Genomic DNA, 24,965 nt, shown 5'->3' with positions numbered 1-24,965 from the left:
GCGTCTCCTGGCTCACACAGCCGTGGATTGCTTGATGCTGTGGAAGCTGACACGGGTGGGGGAGGTGGGGATGGACATGGCCCGGGCCATGCGGGCGCGGATGGAGTGTTTGTCCTGCCAGCGGTGCCAGCGCTTCCGAACGGCCGAGCGCACCTGGGGGCACAGGGAGAGGGGGGCCTCCAGTCACCACACAGCCAGCCAGAGCCACCAGCTGTCCTCATCCTCAGGATTCACACCCAAAAACCCCCGCTGAAACCCTGCTCAGCCCCCCCAGGAACCCCTATCACCAACCCAGGGCACCCAGACTGCTCCGGGGCCGGTGGAATGCAGCCCTTGCAACTACCCAGGGGAGATGAACCCATTAACTGTATTAATTAACACCATCTTAAGCTGTGCCAGAGGAAGTTTAGAGGTTGGACATCAGGAAGAAATTTCTCACAGAGCGCTCGGATACTGGAATGGGCTGCCCAGGGAGGGGTGATGTCACCATCCCTGCAGGTGACACTGGGTGTGGCATCAGTGCCACGGGCTGGGTGACAAATGGGTGTTGGGTCAATCAAAGGTTGGACTCGATGATCTCAGAGGTCTCTTCCAACCTGGTTGATGCTGTAACATTAACTCTTAAGAGAGAGCTTAAAATGGAAACAAGAGGGAGAAATAAATCTGAGCGGGGGGGCTCTGTGGGAGAGGCAGCTCCTCACACCTGCATGAGGTGCTGTGAGGGGCTGGGAGAGGTGCAGGAGCAGTCAGGGTGGCTTGTCTGAATTGGGGACCAGCACCCTCCAAACCCTGTGCAGTGGCAGAGCCTCAGGCTGAGCTTGTGTCTGTAGAGCCCCCCAAACACCCCCCCAGTGCTCACCTCGCTGTTCAGGAAGCAGTAGAAGACAGACACAAAGAAGCCCTGGAAGGAGACAAGCAGACAGCAGAGTCACCTCCAGCAGTGAATTGGGAGCTTTGGAGCAGCCCTGGGGTCTGGGGGGTGTCTGTTTTTGGGAGGGGGCAGAAGCTGGGTGAGGCCTCAGCCCCATGGGCTCCTCCACATCCCTTGGTGGGGGGACTGGCATGAAAAACCAGCGCTGGGGACCGTACCTGGAAGGACTCCAGGAAGGAGTTGAAGTAGATGAAGACTATCCTGGAGATCTCATCCTCCCCGGGGTTGACGAAGAACAGCATGTAGGTGATCCCCAGCAAGGGCAGCAGCACCAGCGTGGCCTTGACTGCTTTCCTGGGGAGAAAACGTGGACCTGAGCAGCTGCAGGGCAGCCCTGGGCACGAGGGCTCTGTCCATCCCACTCCCAGCAATCAGCATAGCTGGGACTGGCAAACCAGGAGAGGACAGAGCAAAGCTAAGCTGTTTTCCAGTGCAATCCCCAAGGGACTGGGGGCTGGTTTGAGCCCTGAGCACCTGCTGTGCTTCTCCATCCAGAAAAGGGCAGTGGAGAGCAGAGGCCTGACCTTGAGCTGGCGGGAAATGACTGCTTGGCTGATCCAGGGCTCGATTAAAAAGGAATTAAGGGAGGGCATAATAATTCCCGCCCTTCAGCACAGGGGTTTATGAAAACCTTATCTCAGGTAATTAATTTGGTATCTTTGCTTGATGAGATTGCAAGTGTGGCTTGTGAAGAGCCAAGGTGCTGATACAGGGAGCGAGGGAGGGCCCAGGGCTTGGCACCTCGTTCCTTTGGATCAGGGGACAAGAGCAATGCCAAGCCATCACTTTTTTGCTTGAAGATCTTGTTAATGGACAGATTCCAACAGTAGCTGTAGATGGGAAGGTCATCCCTGGTCTAGGACCTGTGTTACATCCCAGACTTGGAGCAGAGCCCAGCCCTGACACAAATGGGCTGATGAAACAAATGGAGGAAACTGAGGACAGGAGCATCTTCAGGCTGGAGAACACTGGGAAAGCACATTCTCCTCATGGGAGCAGCCTTGGCAGCATGAAATCCATTCATTTTTTTACCTCAAGCCATCATCTAAGGTGAGCAGGAGCCCTTCAGGGCTGTCTCTTGCTGGTTTAAGCAGGACTGCACAGTTTATAAGCTACCAAATTCTCCAAGTTTTCTTGCCCCTCGAAATACTCCTGGGAAATGAACGTGTTTTCCTGTCCAAAGGTGGAAAACCCTCCCTGCCAAAATCAGGCAAATACCAGAAAGCCAAAAAGTCTCTCAGAATCGCTGGCTGGGGTCAACCAGCCTTTTTCAACAACCTTTCTCTTTGCTCAGCCCAAGCTGAACCATCCATCCCAGCTCAATACTCCGTGAGGAGGAGAGCTGGTGCTTCCTCAGAACTGAACCACAATTCTTCCATTCTCAGCTCAAAAAAAAAAAAGCCACCCTCCACCCTAAACCTTCTTCTCTTGGCCCAACACCCACTGAGATCCCCCCAATTCCTGCCCACTAAGTGATCCTGAGAGAATCCCCCATAAAGAGCGAGGTGTCTTCTCCTGTTCCAGGCAGTTTGGAGAGTTGTTCTGACCACCAATGCAAAACATTTCCCAGCAGGGGAGGAAGGGTTAAGCCCTCCTGCCTCGTGCTGTGGGAGTGCTGCCTTCTTCTTCACAGGGAGGTGTTGGGGTGGCATCGATTCATCACTCCTTCCTCAGCCTTTGCTTCGCTGTCAAGCAGCGATTTAATTCTCACCTCCGTGCCAGGATTTGCAGCTCCGAGCCTGGAGAGCTCATCAGGTCCCACCAGAACAGGCTTTTTTTTTTTTTTTTTTTTTTTTTTGCAAAGGGACTCAAATCCCAAGGGCTCCCTTCCAAGGCAGACCCACGTTCTCCATCACAAGGCTGGGATTCTTGAACAACCCCGGGATTAACGGGCGTTTGTGCCTCCAAAGAACATTTGAGGTGCTCTTGGGTGTCTCTCTCCGTGCTCCCAGCACCTTGATACCTGCCTGCTGGGGCTGTTTAATCTCCCCTGATCGTGGGGGGGAAGCCAGGTCTTGCTGCTCACGCTCTTTTCTTACCTGTACTGGATTGTCTCTGACGTGGTCGAAGCTCGGAGCTTCGTCATGAGGATTCGGACGATGTTGAACAGAAAGATGAAGTTGATCTGGAAGGAAGAGGCTCGTGGTTGGTGTCTGCTGCCCCAGCATTCCCTCCCATTCCCTCAGCTGTGCCAGGGGAAATGGGAATGTTTCCTCCTGAACCTGATCCACTGTCCTGTCCCTGTTTCCAAAGCACTTCAGCAATAAGATTTTGGATCAGGGCACGCCAGGAGATCGGTGAGGCAGGACAAGTGTTAGAGGAAGGGCTGAAGGTGAAAAAGCTGGAGGGAGAGGAGGAATACAAGGCTGGGAGTTGCTGCCACCACCGCCAGGAGCTGCTTGGTCGCTCTCCTGCCGCAGAATCGCTAACGAGGGCACGGGAAGGTGGCCCTGGAGCTGAGCACGACTGACTGACTTTTATTAGCAGTGGCCTGGCCACCTGACAGGCTGGGAAATGGGAAGCAGGATCAATTATTCCAGGAGGAGGCTGGTGATCAGCCCTCCCTTGGGTGTTTTCAGCATAGTTTTGGGACCTTGTGCACGGCAAAACGCAGGTTGGACCCCCAGGTTGTGACCTGCCACCACTGCTCTTCTTTGCCCCTTCCCAAAAAGGATAAAGTCCCAGCAAACTGTGCTCCCTGTGATCCCTGGGCCAAGCATCACAGCTCAGCCAGGAGCTAAGAGGATCAGGGAACGGGGGTTGAGCTTCCCAGGCTTCTGCAAGTGCCAGGGCAGGGATGGAGGGGCTCACTGATGCATCTGGGAGACATGCTGATGGGACATCCCTGTCAGAGTGAGGTCTCCAGGCACGTTTGGAACCCATCCCAAGCCCAGATTTTCTCTGAGGGGGGGAATTTGGGTGAAGACAGTGCTGCTGGGGGGCAGCAGGAGCAGCCACAGCAGACTGAAGCTAAAGGAGGGGGGGGCCAGACCCTGGTCAGGAGCAGCCATACCCCCCACCTGCAGGTGGAAGGACTCTGCATGCAGCCCAGGAGGTCACTGTGCTCTTACCAGAAGCACCAGGATCATGGGGCCTTGGTAAATGTAGTCAGTGTAAACTCCTGCTCGCTTCCCAAACCAGCACCTGCAAGGCAAGGACAAGCAGCGTTGGGGACAAGGCTGCCACGGGGGTGACCTGGATTCACTCCTGTCCTTGCACAGCCTGTGTAAGTCACTGTGTGTGGGGTGAAAGCCCCACAGCTCACGGTGCTGGAGCCACCATGGAATAACTTCCCAAGAAAAGGAGGTGAACCAGGGCCTGTGGGGGTGGTAATGGGCCCCACATGGATGTGGGAACTGGTTATTGTAGGATAAGCAGGGATTGACCTCTCCATGAAGGAGGGGATTGTCCCTCTCTGTTCTGCTCTGAGGTGTGGCCTCATCTCCAGTCCCAGGGGAATTTTGGGCACCACAATATAAGAAAGGTCTAAAGCTCTTAAAGGAGGGACAGGAAGGTGGTGAAAGATCTACAGGGGCCCCATGAGGGGCAGCTGAGGGCACCTGGTGTGTTCAGCTGGAGAAGAGCAGATTCAGGTCAGACCTCACCAGGGTCTGCAGCTCCATCTCTGCTCTGGGTGAGCAGGGACAGCCCCCAGGGAAGGGCTGGAGCTGTGTCAGGGCAGGCTCAGGGTGGATCTCAGGGAAAGGTTCTTCCCCCAGAGGGTGGTTGGCACTGAACAGGCTCCCCAGGGCAGTGGGCACAGCCCCAAGGCTGCCAGAGCTGCAGGAGGGTTTGGATGATCCTCTGGGGCACAGGGGGGGACTCCTGGGGATGGGGCTGTGCAGGGCCAGGGGTTGGACTGGATGATCCTTGTGGGTCCCTCCCAGCTCAGGATATTCTGTGACCTTGCACAGGTCTGGGTTGGCTCCAATTCCCAGCAAACCCTCTGGGGTCCCTGTCCTGGGAACACCTTGTTGGGGTTGTTAAATCAGTGATGCTGTGCCTGTGGGAGTAGCACAAGGCTGCTGAAATGAAGGAGCAGAAAACAAGCTCTGGAAAACAGCCTTTCATCTCAACGGGCTCCTTTTCACTTCCCAGTCCAAGGCATGAGCTCTCAGGTGCCTGTTAAAACCTTCCTTTGCAGGTGCCTGTGAAAATGGCCCGGGTGGGGGTAGTTCAGATCTCTGCTGGTTCAATCCCAGCTCCATTTAGCAAACCCATTGGAGGAGCTGTGGTTTAATCTTACCTTTTTCCCCTTAAAAAAAAATAAAATAATCTCATTTGCCTTTTGAGAAGAAACAAGCAGGGGCAGGGCTGCAGAGTGACCAAAGGTGGGATAAAAGAAAGAACGTAAGAATAGTATCTTTTTTTTTTTTTCCCCTCCCTGCCAGAGCCCTTGGCACAACTGATCCCTGAGGGATTTGGGATAGAGAAGGGAATGGGGGACGAAAAGCAACCAGGCTCACTTCTCGTTGTCGTAGTAGAGCTTCCCAATGGCCCAGGCCACGATGATGGGGAAGGGGATACCTGCAAGGGAAACGCTCAGGTGAGTCAACATCCCAAAATCCCGCTGCACCAGGAGCTTTCTCACCCCCCCCCACCCCCCCACTCAGTGAGGCCATGTGCCCGTGAAAATCCCACCCTCCTGGCTCCTGGCAGCTGTTTGGGTGCCAGAAGAGGAGCAGGGGGGACCCTGGGACTCACACCAGCCGATGCAGATGAACATCCACTTGCGGAGCTTGTCCGTGGAGTAGGTGAGGACGATGGCCGTGTGCAGGTAACAGCCCTCCCCAAACATCCAGAAGAAGTTGGTGACGTGGAAGTAGTTGTAGGCAGCAGTGACCAGGCGGCACCAGACCTGTCAGGAGGAGATGTGGGGCCTCTGGAGCTCTGGGTTGCAGCGGTGAAACCCAAAAGCACCAGCAGAGCAGCTGAACCTGCGATTCTCGTCCGCCTGGGTTGTCCCCCAGCCACCACACTGCCCTGATGTTGCTTTTGGAGCTTCACCTTAAAGGCTTCAAACTGACAGAGAGGAGATTTAGGTGGGATAATGGGAAGAAATTGTCCCCTGGGAGGGTGGGGAGACCCTGGCACAGCTTGCCCAGAGAAGCTGTGGCTGCCCCTGGATCCCTGGAAGCGTCCAAGGCCAGGTTGGACGGGGCTTGGAGCAACCTGAGCTGGTGGGAGGTGTCCCTTCCAACCCAAAGCACTCTTGTGATTCTCTGATCTCAGGATCCCCCCCCCTCCAAGCTGTGAGGACCGGGCTGAGCTCAGCAGAGCTGCACCCACCACGTTGCTCTCGTGCACCTCGGGGTTCATGGTGAGCTGCACCACGAACCACGTGGCGTTGCGCAGGATGAAGGCCGTGATCAGGTTCCAGTGGATGATGTTCCTCAGGCACCGGATGCTCCTGGAGAGGGGGTGGGAAAGAGGCACCATCAGAGCTCGGGGGAGCAGCATCGGGGCTGTTTGTGGAGCTTGTTGGGGAACCCCGAGGGTGACCTGGCTGGGGCCACGCCCTGGGTGAGGTGGGCAGGAGGAAGGCAGGGAGGGGGATGGCACCGAGGAGCACCCTCTCTGCCTCTAGAACCAAGTGCTTTCAAAGTTGGAAAAACAGCCCTGAGGTGTGAACATGGTCCCTGGGAGATCCAGTGGCAGAACACAGGGGCTGGGTCCATCCCTGCCCGAAGTGGCCCCTGTGGGCTCATCCCCCCAGCAGGGACAGGTTTGTGTCACTCACCTCAGGGGCATGACATGTTTGTGTCACTCACCTCAGGCGCATGAAGAGCACAAAGGCCACCAGGAGGGCCCCCAGCGAGACACAGTGCCCCAGGTAGTTGATGATGACAGCGATGTGGTAGTGCAGCTTGCTCTTCTTCTGTTGGGGGGGTAACAGGAAGGGGGTCAGCAGCAGCCACGACAGCACCACAAACCCCCCCTCCTCCACCACGTCACCTGTGGGAGCTGCACTGTGAATTTGGGGTCAGTTTTCAGCAATCAAAAGGAGCCCCCCCTGGGGCAGGACAGGGATGGAAGGGGGTGGGAGTAGCGTGGACAGGGGAGGCACCAGCCTGGTTTCACATCCCAGCCCTGCCAGGGACACTCACTGCCCTGACGTGGCCCCTGCTCAGAGCTGGGCCATCCCCAGCCCTTCCTCTGGGGAAACCCTGCTGGGATCGAGCTGAGCTCGCTGCAATCTGATGTCTCAGTTCATCCCCACTGTTGCCCTGGGGGCAGCTGAGAGGCTGGGATGAATTTGGGCAGAGGGAAGGTGTGAGTGATAATTAAATTAATTGATCACTCCTGCTGTTGGGCGCTCATCCAACCTGTGAATTAGCAATTAACTGAGTGAGAAAACCATTCCTGGCAAGAGATATCAGCATCTTAAATACCAGAGGTGGTATCAGCTGCAAATGAACAGCCCATATCTCTTCCCCTCTGCTCTGAGGGGTGGCTCGACCTACTCAGGGGCTCGTAATTCTTGATCCCTGATTTTTATACCTTTCAGCTTCCTAAAAAAATCTCCTTTATTTCACTGCCAGCAGGGCAGGACGGGGGTTTGCCCTTAGTGCTGTGTCAGGAGGGTGATGGGGCTGAAGGATCTGTGCCCAGAGCACTGTAGACCACACCCTGCCAATTCCCTGGGATTTTTAATGGGGATGGAAACAGGGAATACAAATCCAGATGAAGCAGGGGGTCATTGCTGCCACACACAGTCAGGGATGCTGCATGCCCAGAGCTCCCACTGGGCATTCCTGACCCGGATCTGCTGCCTTTCCAAACTCCCCCCTTCAGGGAGGGCCTCCCCCAAGGTCCTACCTCTTCACTGAGGATCTCCTGGCACTGGGAGTAGTTGACCCGGGCTGCCCAGCTCCCGTTGGCGAGGCACTCCCTGTAGCCATTGTCTGCAAGAGAGGGATGTTTTCAAGCAGGAGAAAGAAATCTCTGCTCTATCTTGAGCATTAAAAGGCAAAAAGCACCCCCTGAGGTGCGCAGGGCTTCACAATTTTACACCAGCACCTAATGATCCTCATGGCAATATTCAGATTTTAATTGCAATATTTGGACGTTACACCCCCTTCCAAACCTCTCCCTCCCATGGCACCCCCTGACGGGGGCCTCCTGAGTTTGAGTCCATCTCTTCATCTTCTCTTCCTCATCTCCTCTGACAGACTATCACACTTTCTGGACTGGTTTCAAGGCCCCTCAGTAGCTTTGACTGGTTTTATCGAGTCTTCTCTCTCTTCCTCAGTATATTTTTTTATCCATAGGGAAACCTTTAACCTCGTTAAAAAAACCCTTTCTGTGTTTGAAATCCTTAACAAAGAACACTGCATTTTAGGAATTTTGTAAGGCTACAGTAAAATGTATGTAATACAGATTTTATGGCTACAAGAGGGTGCCCATCCCAGGGCTGGAGGGGCATGGGGATGGGCACGGTGATGTGACCTGACTCCTGCCACTGGCACGGGGACAGTGCCACCCCTTCTTTCTCTGAAGGCAGCTTACTGGCAAGCCCAAAAACCCTTGGAATGTTTTCCCAGCCCTCTCCCACCACGTCCCTGGGGATGCTGCCCCTCTTACTGGTGGTGTTGTACCGCACACCGTAGAAGAACTCGGGGCAGGGCCGGGCCACCAGCTGTCCCACGGCGCTGCGGGGCCAGCACGTCCCGATCAGATCCACGGAGGCATTGCACTGGGGGCCTGTGGGGACAAGGCCACGGCGTTACTGGGGGTCTCTGGGCCACCTCCAGGCTGTTGGAGGGTTGGGATGTGCCTGGATGAGCCCAGGAGCTTGGCCCCCACGAGACTCTTGTAGCCGACACCGAACAGGGTCTGTGCCAAGGCTCCTGGCCATGCCTGTTACCCTGGTCTTTAAATACCCAGATTAAGCCCATTTCTGACCCAAGCCAGGCTTTAGGCCTGGCTTCACGTCAGCTGGAGGTTTCCCTGGCTCTGGTCTTCCAGCCCTGCTCCTTCCTCCACCCAGTGGCTTTGGCATCCAGCCCCACAACAGGCAACGAGCCAGAGTTTCCATTCCCCCGGTGCTGACTCCAGCCTGGTTCTGCTGGGATGCTCCTCAGAGCCCCTCCAACCCTCCCACACCTCCTGGCTACAAACCCTCCTTCCCAGCCATTCCTGTTGGTCTCTTCCAGCCTTTTCCCGGGAAGCAAAACTCCAAATGCGCTGCTTCTATTTCAGATTTCGAGAAGGAACTCGTGTGCTTTTCCCAGCTCCAACAAGTGTGCTAACGTAGGCATTAGGTAGGCCAGATTGCAGGCTTTTTTATGTATGATTTGTATATATTTAGAACAACATGTACTGTAGCTAAATATGGCCCTCCTCCATCTCCCAGCGAGGTAGGAAGCACCGTGGCTGTAATATCCATCTAATACGATCCCAGACAAGCAGCAGATGGATGGGCAGGAGACACTGGAAGGGGCAGAGTTCAGTCCAAAGCACTCCTGGATACTCCAGAGATGTTTGTGCTGCTGGCACAAGGGACAGGAATTGCCATTTCCTCAGACAAAACAGCCCGATTCACGGCTCCTTTTGAGGGCAAGGACACAGCATTTCCTCTCCCCCAGAATTCGTGGTTGCTGTCAGAATGCCTTTCCCAAAAAGCCCTACGGATGGAGCCAGCTAAAGGGTGACCAAAAGAATAAAATGCTGTGCTATTCACACCACGGAGGGTTTTTATGGAGGAATGGCGTTATTTTGGGGGCGTTCTCAGGGCACATTTTTCAGCGCTTCCAAGTGTTTTCCTCAAACAACTTTCCAAGCATGTGAGACAGGGAAGCATCAGCGTGGTGAGTGTTACCTTCTGCCTCCCAGAGCTCGTTGGGGCGGGGGGGGGGGGAGAAATTAATTTTAACAATGACCTTTGCTTTTAGCTTTGCTAATGTGTAGGGTTGCTGTGGCAACCTTGCCTTTAACTTAACTGTTTTAAGCCCCTATTTCATAGGAAACAAGTGCCCTTAATCACGTGTGAGTGTGTCTGTGCCTTTTGCATCCATTTGCATTTATTGAGCTCTGTCGTTGTTTTGACCCAAATCTGACAGAGAAATGGAGGGTCACAGAAGAGATGAAGTCCCTGTTTAAAATTTTATGGTTATGTTCAGCTGTGTAACGAGAAAACAAGCTGTAATTGCTTCCACTTAAGGACAAAGTTAAATTGCAAGTGCTCCCCCCTGGGAGCCACCCAGGTGAGGGGCTGCTGGAATGTCTGGAATGGGAAAAGCATCACTTGGAATAACCCAGCATGGGGAAAGTGGGGATTGCACAGCCCTAATGCCCAGAGCAGCTCCCCCATCCTGGGACCGGTGGGGCTGAACACAAGAAAACTCCATTTTCTCCTCATCCCCTCGTGCCTCAGTTTCCCTCCTGGGGCTCAGACAGAGACTGCTCGGGGAGGAGAGCCTGGAATTAAAAGTCAGCAGGGCCAGAGAGCAGCAAGGATGATGTTCTCCATCAGCAATGCCATGAATAACCAAACCCAGGATGAACCTGGGGAGATGAGGTGGCCAGGCAGAGGTGGTGTCACCCTGTGACACATCTGCTGAAGGCTGGCTTTTACATCTCCAGGGTGCTTGATTTGATGCTGTGTGGCACTGTCAGGATGTGACAGACACCCACCCACCCACCAGGTGACAGACCCAGGGGGATCCCACCAGTCCCACCACAGGGGAAAGGTGGAACAGCAGCAGCATCACCAGGAGCCCAACCCCTTCCTCATCCCACGGGTCAGGGCTGTGTTGTGGGGTGATCTTGGGGTCAGGGGGTGCAGTCTGATGCTCACCAGGCTGTGGGGTGCTGCTGGGACCTCACCCCGTGCTCAGCAGGCTTTGCCCATCCATGGCCACCGGCAGCGTTTTTGGGTCTGTCCCAGCAGTTTTAAATCCAGTGGGTGGCTGGAATATTTTCCCCAGGCTCACACTGAGAGCAGCTTGGTGAAGAAAAGCTGCAGAAAGCAGAGGCTGCTCTTCCTGGCTCTCCCCAGCACGTGGGGAAGGGAAAAAACACCCTCCTGCTGGGGCAGGGTTAAATAAAACAGGCAAAGAGCTTGTGAGGGCTTGGAGATCCCCTCTGCTCCAGCTGCTCCCGGTGGCACATGGCTCCCAGGGCTTGGAGCACTGTTTAGCATGGAAATTACATGTATCAGTGCTAAATGCTTCCCTGGCTGCTCAGCAGCCCATCCCTGTTTGCAGGGGGATTATTCTCCTTCTCAGCTCTGTTGGCTGTGCAGGTTTGGGCTTTGCAGATTTACAGCAGGATGGGTCAAATGAATTTCCTACCTGCACTTAATCTCCCTGATTTGGCTCCTTCCCACAAAAAAACATGGAATTTGGGGTAGGAGGGAGCTGATCCTGCTTTGAATTCCGCTGCTTTTTGGGGAATTTGGCACAGGGGGAAGTCACTCCAATCCCTTCTCACCCACCCCATTGCCTCTGGAAATATTACAAGCAGTATAAAGCATTTACTTTCTTCTGAAGAAAAAAAAAAAAGTGCCTGTCCAGGGATTTTACACTGAGACAACTCCATCACAATAACTGTCTCAGGATAACTGGAGCAATATCCCATCTGTTTACATAAAGCATCCTTTCTCCAGCCTGCTCCCAACACTGGCAGAGGCCCCCCCGAGATGGCTGCGAGCTAAAGCCACACGACCCTATGAATCCCAGCAGGGCAAACTCCCCAGCCCCAGCTTTCACCTGCCAAAAGATCTGGAGCAGATTTAAAAGAGGATGGAGAGCGTGTTTATCCTGGGCCAGCACCACCAGAGATGCTCTTGAGCTGGTGCCAGGAGGTCTGAAGGAAAGCAAAGGTTGTGGTGATAAAACCTCGCTGGTAAACACGTCCTCATCTCCCCTGGGCAAAGCTGTGCCCCATCCCAGCACTGTGTCACAGCACAGACACTGGTGTCACTGGTCCAAGGGGGAAGCCTCCCCCACCACAACCCTGCAACGCCAAGGAGCCAGCAGAGAGGATGGAAATCTGAATCACAGGCTCCTTCCCGTGGTTGGGAGTGGCGGGGTTATTTATCTGAGGTGTCTCCAGAGGCTGAGTAACAGCTGAACGTTGTTAACTCCCATCACCACCTGTCTGGGGCTCTTAGTCAACCACAGTTCTCTCTGTCCATCCCTGCTGTCCTCTGTGACTGCACTGCTGCTGCTGCTGCCTCAGCCTCTGGCTCCCTCGGGGTGTCCCCCTGGGTGTCTGCTGCAAGCATTTGCATTTGGCAATCAGCGCTTCATCTCCACATCTAATCAAGACACACTCACTGCAGCGCAGGCACAAAGAGCTGTTTGTCCCTCCCAGGCAGCTCCACCACCCCGGTGGAGCAGAAAGAGCCATTTCACAGCTTATTGCCCCTAAACAAGGGACCCTGGGGGAGTGTGTTTTTATCTCAAGGTGCTGATGTGCCAGGCAGGGGTGGTTCCATCAGTCCTGTGGGGCTACTGGGGTGTTAAATGCTGAACAACACCTTGAGGCACTGAGGGGAATGGCATTGGGGGACAATTTATGTTGAGATGGGGTAGGACTGGGGTGGTAGAGCTGCTTGCCTTCCCTCTGAGGCAGGGCTGGGGCTTCAGGATGGTTGGGAGCAGCTCAAAATACATCCTTGCTCACACTCTACTTGCAGCACAGCTTTTGGTGGCCTTGGGTGTGTCTATTTACCTTTGTAAGACTCCAGTCCTTAAAAAAAATCCCCAGCAGTCCTCCCAAGCACTTCAAGTTTCCACACTTCTCCACGAAAAATAATTACCCAGGCTAATTAAATGTCATGACAGCAAAGTGTCTTCGTAATGAATTTTTGCCCTGTTGCTATTTGCCATCGAGGTCTGTCCCCCTGAGTCTTTGCTGCTGCTCTGGGGAAGAATAAACAGGAGTCACCAAACCTGGCTTGTGCTGTTGGTATCTGATGCATCTGCTCCATGTTGTCACTTCAGACTGAGCCATGAACAGCTCTGCAGCATGTAAATTTACTGAATATAAAATGTGGAGGGTTGGGTTTGGGACGCCATCACGTTCTCCTGATGTGACCCACGGAGTGGTTGGAGTTTGTGTTGTAACCAAGGGTGGCAGCAAGTGGTTTGTTCCCTGGTTTGGGCTGGGATTTGGTGGTGGGTGAGAGGAGCAGCCCAGTCCCTCCCTGGGCAGAGAGTTTTCCTAACAGAGCCTTCCAGTCTGGCTACAACTGCACAGAGCAGCTGGCAAGGACTTCACTGCAGCCCGTGCAAAGTGCAGTTTAAACTGCTGTAGCTGCTGCTCAGGCTGGGCTGTGCCAGGACACTGTTCCCTACCACAAAACCTCATCATCTTCCCTCCTCCACCACAGTAAAATCTATGGATATCAGGGAGTTGCTGTTGACATCCCTGTTTTCCCAGATAAAGGAGGAGGATGGCTTTATCAATGCCAGTATACACTTAAACCACTGTGATTTTCCATACAGGGAAAAATTTCCCATTTTTTGGTTCCCAAACCAAGTCTCATGCCCCTCCTTCAATCCTTGCCAGGACTCATTGCTGCCTCTTTAGCCCCTGCTCAGCTCCTTTATTAATATTTCCGCCTCGGTGGGAGAGATGCCAACGAGGCTGAAGGGAGAAGAGGCGCTGGTGCTGTTAATTTGACCTTTATGAATTTAAATTCCGGTCTCACCCCAGGGGAGCCAGGGAGTGAATGGAAGAGCAGCGGCACGGGAGCTGCTGGAGCAGCGTCAGCACTTTGGGGAGCTGAGCTGGGAGTGGGTGGAAAAGCTCTTGGTCAAACTGTCACCCGCTGGGAAAGGTGTTACCAAACCTGTCTGACAAAAGTGCCTGCGAGGGAAATGTTCTCGTCGCTCGCTGCCTCTCAGCCACGGGGGTTTTGCTGCATCTGGACCAATTAAATTTGCTTTATTTAATGCAAAGCTACACTCCATTTCCCCCTTGAAAAAAACCTCCAGTTATTAAAAAAACAAAACAAAACAAAACAAAACAAAAAAAAAAAACAAAAAACCACAACAAAACCAACCCAGACATTTCTTTTCAGCTCTGCCTCGCCGTGGTGTCATTTTCCTTGGCTTTAGGTGGACTTGCAGTGGCAGGAAACGTTTCTTTGCTGAGGAGGAATTGCCTGCACTCCCCTCTCCCTCCTGAGCAGGCACTCGGGGGCCTGAGGGTAAGAATTTACTGTGGTAACGAGCTTAAAGGAGCGGATCACACAACAGCACAGGACCAGACAGGGGTATTGTCAGTTGGGTGGCAACTCCTTGGGCTGAGCCAGGCTCGAGAGCTCCGAACAGCAAAACAACTGCCCGAGCGCTTCCCGCCGAGCTGCTTCGGAAAAGCCTCGGCATTAATTAGGAAGAGGCTTCCCCATCTGCTCAGATTCCCCCTCCCTTCCCCAGGGAAGCCATCCTGCAGCTGCAGGGGGATTGCTTTGCCCCCTCGATGGATAAAATGATCTTGGCCCTCCCCAGGGTGGGAAGCAGCTGCGCGCAGAGCCCCGGGAGATACAACCATCAGCCAGACAAATTCTGGGAATGCGTGGGCTGGGAGCCCTTGGGACAGCACCCATCCACCCCAGAGCAGGGGTGCTGATCCTCGCTGTGGTCCTTTTCGAGCCTGAGCTGGGAATTTCTTGGCTTCCAGATGGCTGGGGGTGCAGCAGATCCTACTTTCCCAATGCTCCACGCTGGCCTCAGCTCCAGCCTGACATCCCTGCCTCGCTGCTCCTGTGGGAGGCAGCTTTCTGATGGAGTGTCCAGCTGCGTGTGGGTGCCCTGGCCAGGATCAGGGGCTCACCAAGAGGTGTTTTTGATGGATGCCTAAAATATCAAGTTGGGACATCACCCTGCGCTGGGGACTCGGAGAAGATGGGTAAGTCCACGGTGACGAGAGGGCAGGACAGGGGAGCTCTGTGGGGCTCAGCTGCTCCACTTCCTGGGATGAGGGTTTGCTTGCACTGCCTGAACCTGGAGAGCATCACCCCAGTCTGCCTCCACCCCACTGCTGTGGCAGAGAGCTCTCCAGCTCAGCGCATGGCACCCTGGTGACACCACTGGCCAGCCAAACATCGCCCTCCAAACCTGTGGGATCAAGTAATAAAGGGACTGGTGGCCTGGGGGAGGAGGAGAGGCCATGCTGGGCTGTTTTCCAGAAGAGGGATGGCACACACAACGGGCACAAGGCACTGCCCCTCTGTGCATCCAACAGATCCCCCACCGAGCCCTGCGCTGGGCACCCCTGGGCTCGTGTTCTCAGCATGTGCCATTTCCCAGGGGCTGTGCAGACGTTCACAAATGAAGTCTCGTGGCCTCTCAAGAGGCAGTTGTCATTAGCATCATCCCAACAAGCTCTCCATGTTAAAACAGCCTCCCAACAAAGTTCCCAGTTGTGTAAACAGCCCTCTGTAGGAATCGCTGCCTCCGCCAGGCTGGGCTTAAATGGACCCCAAGGAGCGGGGCTGGCGCTGAGCTCCGCTTACCACGCAGACAGAAGACGATTAGTTTATCTCTGCCTCTTGTTCTGAGCCCCCTCCTGCAGCTGGAAGTGTCTCTCATGTGTGCCAGACCCGTCCCAAATTAATGAGCTGCTCGGGGCTGGCAGGTCGGGTGCGTGGAGCTGATGGACATTTTGCAGATTTGAAGCCTGACAAGTTGTCCCCTGTGCCAGAGTGATGGGCACTGAAGGGCACTAAATCCTGCCTGGAATCATGCTGATAAATCCCCACCGAGCAGAGCCCAGTCCTTGCAGAAAGCAGCTCTCGCTGCTTGGGGATGGTGATGATTTCTGCAGGGCATATCCATCAGCAAACCACGGCAGAAATTCCCCTCCCTCTCTGCCCTCTCCCTTGGGCTCGGGAGGTTCCAGCAGCAGGTGGAAAAGGCCATAAGGATTCTCTGGGACCTGCCTGCTGCCCTGGGTCAGCATTTATCACAGCCTAACACAGCCAAGGACAGCACTTCAACCAGCAGAGTGATGAAACCTTCGGGGAGCAAAGCACATGAGTGATGACCAGGTGTCCCGAGCAGACACCCAGCCACTGCCATTCTCTCCCCAGGCTTTCTGCCTCCACCTCCTGGGATCTGGGATGCTCCTTGCAGGGGTCTCTGGTGGCCTGGGTTTGGCCAGGCACTGAATCAGCTGTTGCCAAGCTGTGATTTGTTAGGAAGGAGTTTGTAATGCTGCTGTGAACGGGAGCTGGGTGGTGGGCAGCCATCCGTCAGGGCTGGGTGCCCGTGGCCATCCGTCACCCTGCTGGCTCTGCTCTTCATTCCATCACGGGAAAACAAACTCTGCAGCATCCCTGAGCTGGGGAGGACTGTCCTCCTTCTCCCTGTGAGCTCCTCTCTCTCTCTCTCTCTCACACCTCTCCTCCCCCAAAACCTGTCACTGAACCAGACCTGGCACTGCTGAGGTGACATCCGAGTCACATCCTGAATACAGGCTTAAAAAGCCACTTTTGGCACAAGCCCTGACCTGACTGGATGCAAACCCAAGGACAATGTTGAGGAGGAGTGAGCTGCTCATGATCCTGCTGCTGCCACCCAGCTTGGCTGAGCCAGCCCTGGCCATGGCCACATCCCCAGAAGCTCCTCGTGGCTGGTGACCTCCCAAAAAACTCAGTGGCACATGCCTAGGAGCGCTGGGGATGGAGGGTGGCACTTGGTGGCCGCGCTGAGCTGGTGGCATGATCTCCACAGAAAGTCACAACCTCTATCCACCAGCCCTGGGCAGGGGGGGTGGACACAGGGGACAAAGGTGTCCCTGGGCATGGCAGAGAATGGGCATGGAGGGAGCAGGGGCTGGACAGATGTCTCTTTGCCCAGCCCAACAGACATTTCCTTTCCCTGTTTTCAGCTCTCCTGAGCTCTTCATCTCCTACCTGCCTCAAGTGTAACCCCGCAAGGAGGTTACACACGGGGCTGTGACAGCCTCAGCACGCCCCACCTCCCCCAAAGAAGGGTCCAGGCAGCTGCAGATCTGCCCAGAGACACCCCTCAACACCCTCTCCCAGCCATGCCCACCGCTGGGGTGTGCTGGGCAGGGGGACACTCACCGGTGTGGTTGGTGGCAGGTGCCAGGCTCTCGCAGTACTGCTCCTGGATGGAGGCTGCAGCCCGGCTGTCCCCGAGGAGGAACACCTGCACGGGGAGAGAGCAGACCCCAGGCAGGGTTACATGGGCAAATGTGCTGCTCCCCCAGCCCCCACATCCCTCCTTGGGTCGGATCTGAGCGTGGCTTGGTGGGTGCCACCCCACGCAGCGGACACACATCCACGGGCAGGATGGATTCCCGGGGGAGCTGGGCTTGATCCAAAGCTCTCCGCTTTGTTTCCCACCCCCTGATCCCCTCCTGCCCCTCACACACCCCTGCTGAGTGGTGGAGCTTGTGCTGTTTAGCATTTTCATCAGCGCTGTTGGGTTTGTTGTTTTTTTTTTTTTTGCATCTCCAAATCCTGGGAGCAGACAGGGGGAACATGACGAGCCTGATACCGCGCTCGGATTTGCGATCCCCTTATTGAAATCACAGCCTTGTAAGCTGTCAGTGGGAAGATGTTCAAACACGTCCTTAAGGAGATCAGATCCACAGACAACCAGGGCTGCTAAAGCCCTTTCTTTGTTTTTTTTTTTTTTTGGTGTTTTTTTTTTGGAGGAGAATTGTCAGCAGACACCAACATTCCCATTGTGTCGGGAAGAATTGATCAGGATCTGTCCCTGCTGCTCTGCTGAAAAGTGAAAACCAGCAGCTCTGGGCACGGGGGGAGCTATTTTGGAAAAATGGCTATTGAATTATCGTGCCTTTGCAGGAGTCTGGGGAAACTAAAAAGCAAGAAAGGGAATTGCAGGGATGAAGGGATTGTGAGCACCCAGGGAGGGTGCTGTGAGTCCCAGGGCCGATTAACCCCTCCTGCTTCACCTGCAAGCAGAGGAGGTGCAGCCCTTCCCAAGTACCATTTAAGTCCCAAACTGCTCTGAGCAGGGAGAAGACATTCCTCCTCCTGCCCTTCAGCCTTAGAAACACTGTCAGCTCTGGCTGGCACACCCAGCCACCCCCAGGCCTTACCAAAGCATTAGCAGGATGTATTCAGACACGCAGACAAAGCTCAGCACCCACTTGCTCTTTTCCAAAACAACTGTTTGCTGCCTTGGGAAGCTGGTTTTGACAGCGAGAGAGATGTCAGGTAGAAATGGTGCTGAGAACAGCTCCCTTGTCGTGACTGCTGCAGATGGCACGGGAGGGGGGTCCAGGAGCTTAAACCCTGCCCTGGGAGCTGCATGGAGCTCCTGGGGTGCTGGTCCTGCAGGAGCCCAGCGCCTCCTGTGCCTCCTTTCTGACAGCTGAGACCACCCAAGCTCCAGCAGTGGAGTAAACAAGGTGCAGGGGCTCTGCTCCCCTCTGTTCCCCTCCGCCTTGGTGTCCACAGCTTGTGCCCAACAGAGCCAGGGGGTCTTTGTGCAGGTGGCTGGGACAAAAGGCTTCCTCCCAAAAGGGGCTGGGATGGTTTGCCTACCTGAGCAGGCTCTCAAGTGTTAATTGGATGTGTTTCTCCTAATCACAGCCTGCTCCAGCCTGGCAGTGCCCATTCTCCTTCCAGACACAGGGAGAGGTCTTGGCACTGAGCAGCACATGGACCGAGCTCCAGCTCTGGAGGGGTGTGGATGGAGCTCGGTCGCTGGCTCTTTGCAGGCTTTGCAAACGAGCTGATACAGCTACAGAAGGCAGAAAGGAAGGGGGGAAAAAAAAATGTTCCCCCCAAACCAGAACAGATGCTAAGAGCTTTTTTTTTGCCAGGCTCTGAGCCTCGTCTCGCTGCAGTGTGGCCAAAGCCATCGACGCAGGCAGAGGTTTTGTCCCACTCCTGCCAGCCCGTCGAGGGGGATGAGCTGGGGGAAGTGGCACCTGCAGGGGGGATCTGCCCCAGCCAAACCCACCCTGATCTGGCACCAGGCGGTCGGGGTCTCGTCTGTTTTGCTCTTTGTGGGTTCCTGCACCCCCCCCTCCCACGCTTTGCAGAGAGAGCAGGTCAAAGCTCTGTCCTTGAAGAGCCTCTCCTGCCAGCCCATCGCTGCCGTAAGATGCCACCTGGCTCCCAGCAGGGCCCGGCCCGAGCCAAGCTCACCTCACCAGCCCCGGCACGGTGGTGGGTCCAGAGAGGGGCCACATCCCTCTGCCCTCCCAGCCCCCCCCAAACCCTGCTCTGCAGTGAGGGGCTCTCCCTGACCCCTCTCGGGCTGCCAAAATCCTGGAGAGCTCCAGCTGAGCGCTCAGCTGCCCGGGAAGGAAGGCAATCTGCTCTTCCAGGAGCTTTGCACTGAGGTCCCAGTCAGCCCTGGGAGCTGCTCATGGGCCCCATGAGGGGGGCAGCAGCTTCTCCTCCATCAGGAGCCACCAATCCTCTGCTGTTGCCTCAGCATCCACCCAGCTCCCTTCCAGGCTCTGCTGACGTCCTTGTTTCACACACAGCAGATGCTGAGGGTGCTGGCTTAACCTCAAACCTCATGGAGCACCAGCTCCTTCCTTTCAGCCCCACATTTTCTGCAGCAGGACCAGCCAGCCCTCCCTGCACGGCTCAGACACCAAAACCTGACACTGCTGATGTGTTTGCTGCATCCCACCCACGGCAAACACCCACTGTGGTCCATGTCCCACCACCCACCAGAAGGGAAACTGAGGTGCTGAGGAACTTCTGCCTCAGGTCTCTCAGCCTCTGGGGCAGGTCACTCTGATCTGGATGCACCAGCCATGTCCTGGGCTCCAAAAAAACCCCACTGTATTTCTTGAGTTGATCCCCCGTGCCTGTGAGGGGCAGGGGGTGGCAGGTCCCCTGGGCCAGGAGATGCAGCACAGTCACACAACACACACAGCCTTCTGTGACCTGCCACTGACCTGGCAGCAACATTCAATTAATAACAGTTAGGAATTAATAGCCCCCTGCAGCGCTTTCCCTCTCCAAAGCAATCCACGGATATTAATTAATACATTCACATCCGACTCGGGCGTCACCCCCCAGCACCAGGCCTGTCCTCCCCCCCTCCCTGATGTCTTACTGCCTCAGACGAGATGGGATGTGCGTGGCAGGGAGGGCTGGCAGCTCTGAGCAGCCAGAGAGATGGCTCTGAGCCTAATTAGCAATCCAGAACGGGGCTTGGGCTTCCCACTGCCGGCGGCGCTGGAATCCCAGAGCCCGGCGATCCGTGGGATGGAGCGGCACGAGCCAGCGGCTTTACACGGAGCTGGGGGGATCAGTGGGGCTGGGAGGGTTCAAACCAGCCACCCTGGAGCTGTCCTTGCTGTAGGGACCTTTGTCACCCGTCAGTTCTGCTCCCTCAGCTCGGTGTGGAACGGGAAAGCCTTCCCGGGTCACTCCGGGGAAGGGCTGAGCAGCCACTGACCGCCCTGGGCCTTTGGGAGGTTCCCCCGGGGCATTAGGCTGGGATGGAGCCTGCTCTTGGCTCTGAGCCTGCAGGAGAAGGTGCCAGACTTTGGGTGTTAAACACAGGGAGCGTTAAAAGAGCTGGATGCCATCCTGGGGTGGCGGGGAGGGCGCAGAGCAGGTCCTGCCGATGCCACAGCCATCGCTGGAGGTGGCTTTGAACAGCCTCGCTGAAGGGGCTGCCCCTCAAACGCGCTGGGAGGTGTTCAGGGTGTCTCCAGCCCTGCCTGTCCCCTGCCCTCACTCTGGAAAGGATCCCTTTGTCTCCTCTGACTTCCAGGAACCCTCATCTGCAGCTGGAGAGCTTCTTCTCTCCCCCAGCTCGAGGGCTTTCCCTTGGAAAAGTCCCATCCTCAGTCCCCAGGGAGCACCTGGCCCATGGAAGACCCCCTTTACACCCCTGTCCTGGAGCTGGCAGTGACCCCCCCATGATCTCAGGGTTCCTCTGAGCCTCCCAGTGCAGTTCCCAAGCCCCAAACCCCATCCCAAACCCTGCCAGCATCGAGGCAAAGCTCAGGCAGAGCAGGAGGCTCAAAGCAAGAGCCACAGGGGGATGTTCCCTGGCTGATGATACTCAGGGGAAGAGCAGCAGTGAGAACGCCTCCATCTGGCACTAAAATCTGTGAGTTTATTAATTTACCCATATTAGAGGGCCAGTCCCCGTGGTGTGTAGACAAGAGGCTTTGGTGAGAGAGTATTTATTTTGCTTGGGAGTCTCTCTCTGAGCGTGCTGGATGCAGATCCTAACAAAAGAATATCAATCAGGGCTAAATGAATGCCCTGTAAAAGCTGATTTATGAGCAATTAAAGGTTTTCCTGGATTAAGCTCTGGTCTCCCCCTCTTGCCATAAATAATTCTGACTTCCTTTATCTCTCAAGAGAGACATGGATTTTTGGGGACAGGTGGAAAAATGACTAATGGCATTTGGGTGCTGGAAGCTAAAGGCACAAACAAGCTGGGGAAGGGCACACAATCCAGGTGGCTCCTATGGGATCTGGATTTTCCAAGGCAAAGGCTGCTATGGAAGAGCTGGAGTGATGGACACAAACATGAGAAAGGGCTGTTTCTCTAGAGGTGGTTGTATTAAACTCTCCTGCAGATTGTACATGTGGGACTCACGTGCATTCACAGTATTTTCAGTTTGGGATTGGAGATTTTTTTTTTTCCTCAGCTGCCTCCCAAAATCCCACCCCCCTCCCCCTTCACCTGCCACCCTTTTAGGGTCGTACCCTAGGGGGGAACATCCACAATTGAATTCATCCCTCATTTATTTCCCGTTTATTTGCATTCACAGCTCGGGAAAACTTGGCCACACCAAAGCTGCATCTGCCATTGCCTTTCCAGGGTGGATAGTGCAGGATTTCAGGGAAGATTTTGGGGGAAGAAGAGGGACTGGGATCTGCCAAACGCCAACCCCCTTTGCCCTGTGCCATGGGAGTGGAGGTGATTGCTGCTGGGTGGGTGCCTGTGGATAGAACAGGACACCCTGCAGAGAAGGAGGGTCTCTCCATCAGCTCAGAATACAGTCAGGGAGAAGGAAAAACAACAGATGGGCCCCTGGGTATGTTATTGCATCTTCAGCAAGAGCCACCCGCTCGTGAGTGACAGCTCCCAGCGTTGGGCAGCAGCTCCTGGGCTCTGCCTGGAGAGGGAACCCAAGGATTTTGGGGTTGATTTGTGCTCTCTTTGGGTTCAAAAGATGTTCTCCCAGATAAAACCATGGGCTCAGCCTCTCTCTCAGTGCTGCAAACTGGGATCTCAGCTCGAGCTTGTCGCTGGCAACAAACTTCTGAGCCAGCCCTGGGCAGGGTTTTGGGGGGAGCAGAGCTGGATTTCAGGGCAGGGTTGGGCTGGTGGTGCAGGATATTCTCATCCTCTTCCTATATATTCCTCCTATGGTGACAGAGCAGCTATTCTGGGAACAGGCTGTGCCTTTTCCATTCACTTCTTCCACTTGGAGATGCGAAACCACAGGGATGATTTCATCCACACTGAATCAACTCCAGCCTGGAAGGGAGAGCAGGACTGGGAGAGATCCCCAGGGTCAGCACGTCCTGCCGCTGCAGCTCCACGTCTTATGCAAGGATTGGAGCAGGGAAGGGATCAGGGGCTGGTTTTTGGGGCTCCTGGCTGCTGGAGCTGCTCAAGGGAGAGGAGGGAAAAAAAACCATCCCACCCCCCACCATCCAACCCTGCTTTTGCATGAAATGCTTCTGCAGTTTTCCCAGCCCCAGAAATGTCATCAGCTCTCCACAGAGCTGCAGGTGAACTGGTTTATTTGAATCACTAACTTGTTTAAATGACTTGCAGGGTGCCAGGGAGCGTTTTGCAGCAAGTTTGGCTGCCTGTTCTGCTCTGACTGTCTGACCACCCCCCACCAAGGGATGCCCACCCAGCAAGGCAAGGTGGGCCATTCGATTCTGAACTGGAGCTGCTGGACAGCTGCACGGGGAACACCCAAACTGTGCCAAGCCAGGGACCTGCAGGATGCAAAAATCCATCCAGGCAGGAGGAGATTTGTCCCTGCTGAGCTCTGCTGAGCTGGAATGCTGCAGGTCTCTGCACTCACAGGCTGCAGGTACACCTGGCTGCAGGGCTGTGCTCACTGAAGGCTGGAGCTCCAAGCTCCTTTAGCCCCTGCTGTCCCCCAGGAGAGGGCTGAGATTGTTCTGGAATGGGGTCTGGATTTTGAAGCCATGTATTGATAGGAAAAAATAGACAGCTGGTCTGCAAGGAGGGGGGGGGGGGTTGGAGATTGGATGTTTCTTTTTGGAGCCAGCTGGGAGAGGCTTCTCTTCGCTTGGGCTGGTTTTTGGGACCCCCTCTCTCTCCCAGCCCCAGCACAGGGATGGTTTTGCCTCAAACCCGGGAAGCTTTTCGAGGATTTGGTTCTCCCTCTTCCCCAGGAGCCCGTCCTTGGGGAATACCTCGGGATGCCCAGGGAATCCCCCGAGCCTGAGGAGGTTCTGCCAGAGGTTGGGAGCAGTGTCTCAGCACCTCTGGGCGTTTTTAGGACCCCTTTTTGCTCAGCCAGAGGCTGTGAGGAGCTGTCAGGCTCTCTTGGCTCTCCCCACATGAACCTGCCCCTGTTGCAGGTCTGTGCTGTCCCCACAGACTGGCCAAGAAGGACCAGGGGGGGAAAAAATCCTGCCCTGTCTCACCTTCATTTCTTACATCAGAGCCAAACAAACCCTGAACAAAGCCAAACAAACAAAACCGGGGAATATCAGCACAAAAGACCTCCTATAAATCAGGGTTAGGGGGGTTGCAGTGATGGGAGGGAGCTTTCAAAAGCAACACCAACTTGGCAGGGAGGTCTCCTGGTGCTTATCAGCTCCTCTCATCACTTGGGTGAGAACTTTCCTGTCCCAGAGGGGCAGTTGATGCTTCCCCTGCTTGTGATGCCCAGTGGGGTGCCCGGTGGGCACAGCCCGAGGGGTGGGAGCCACGGAGGGCTGACCCTCTGCTTTCCCTGCCCTTTTCACTCTGCAGCCACAACTGGGCCACTCAGACACCAGTCTGCAGCCAGCCAGGCAGGTTTTCTCTTTTATCCCCCTTTAACACAGAGGCTTAGTCAAAAACCCTGATCATTTTTGTTCCCTCCATAGGTTTGTTCAAACAATATTCAAGATTTCACCGGAAACCTCTTCACCTCCTTTGCCCGGGGGTTTGGGATTTCAGCGTGCTTTGGGCTGGGAACATTTCCTTTCTCGATGAGCCCTGGAGGAGAAGGAGGAGGAGGAATATCGCTCCTGACAAAGCACTTGCATGTTGTGCAGAGCTGCAGAATTAGCAGCGGCTACACTTGAACAACGAGCAGATGAGAGAGGAAAAAAAGTCTTGTGCTTTGCCGGGGGGTGGGGGGGCGAGGGAGGGAATAGGAGAGGTTTCCTCAGAAAACCAGTTACGGGGAGTACAATCAGAGCGACCCTGCACTCGTGCTGTCCCCATCCATCACCCCCTCAGAGCGGCCACCCCCTGCCAGTAGCCTGGTGGCCGCTGGTGTCCCCGGGAGGTGCTGGCAGCGCTCGGGAGGATTTGCCTGCGGGTCCTTTTCCCTCTTTGAACCATCCTCTCACCGACTTCAGCCCCCTCGCCGCCGGTTTTGGGCACTGGCGAGCTCTTGCCGAGCCCCCAGACCCTCGACTGGAGGAATTCTCCCCGAGGGGGCCCTTTTTGTGGAGGTTTCTCCTCGGACTTTTTCCCTTCCCTCTAAGAGATGGGGAAGGCGAGCGGAGGGTGATGGGGAAGGGGCAAAAGGGCCCTTTGGAAGAAGAGAACTTAAAAGCGCCTTACCTGCAGGAGGAGGAGGAGGAGGAGGGCAGGACGTGGGCTGGGCACCATCCTTAGCTGCCCCTGTGCCCAGCTCCCCGGGGCATGGCTGGCACCGGCCCCGCTCCCGCTGGGCTCCTTCTGCCGTCGGGGGGGGTGGGGTGGGTGGAAAATCCTTCGGGCGCAGGAGCGTGGAGGGTCCCCGCGGGTCCCTTTTGCGTCCTCTCCGCTCAGCGACCCCTCTCCTGCCTTTTATAACCTTCCCGGAGCCGGAGCTCCCGCTGCCCACCTTGCGGCTCGCCCGCCGATGGGCTGCATCCCTCCTCACCAGCCTCCCA

At 55.4% G+C, this 24,965-nt stretch overlaps 1 protein-coding gene across 1 annotated transcript; it reads right to left on the bottom strand.

Moving 5' to 3' along the window:
• Positions 1-24,965, bottom strand: CRHR1 (corticotropin releasing hormone receptor 1). The gene is made up of 13 exons (XM_027902032.1): positions 24,663-24,965; positions 16,977-17,066; positions 8,516-8,635; positions 7,751-7,836; positions 6,703-6,809; positions 6,221-6,341; positions 5,636-5,789; positions 5,398-5,458; positions 4,003-4,075; positions 2,971-3,056; positions 1,090-1,225; positions 860-901; positions 1-153 (listed from the first exon to the last, which is right to left on the bottom strand). The coding sequence occupies exons 1-13, from the start codon at positions 24,697-24,699 to the stop codon at positions 13-15; spliced, it is 1,254 nt and encodes a 417-aa protein (XP_027757833.1). The 5' UTR covers positions 24,700-24,965; the 3' UTR covers positions 1-12.

The sequence above is a fragment of the Empidonax traillii genome, unplaced genomic scaffold, assembly GCF_003031625.1.
Source record: "Empidonax traillii isolate 1590-97213 ecotype Southwest subspecies unplaced genomic scaffold, ASM303162v1 scaffold832:size729604, whole genome shotgun sequence".
Classification (NCBI taxonomy): domain Eukaryota; kingdom Metazoa; phylum Chordata; class Aves; order Passeriformes; family Tyrannidae; genus Empidonax; species Empidonax traillii.
Note: the sequence above shows the minus strand (reverse complement) of the source record. Positions and strands in the feature narration are given on the sequence as shown.

Coding starts and splice junctions, on each gene's coding strand:
- CRHR1 (XM_027902032.1), bottom strand. CDS start 24,699: ATGGTGCCCAGCCCACGTCCTGCCCTCCTCCTCCTCC. Junction 17,067..24,662: donor TCCTGCCCTCCTCCTCCTCC/TCCTCCTGCAGG, acceptor GCTCTCTCCCCG/TGCAGGTGTTCCTCCTCGGG. Junction 1,226..2,970: donor TCAGAGACAATCCAGTACAG/GTAAGAAAAGAG, acceptor TTTTCTCCCCAG/GAAAGCAGTCAAGGCCACGC.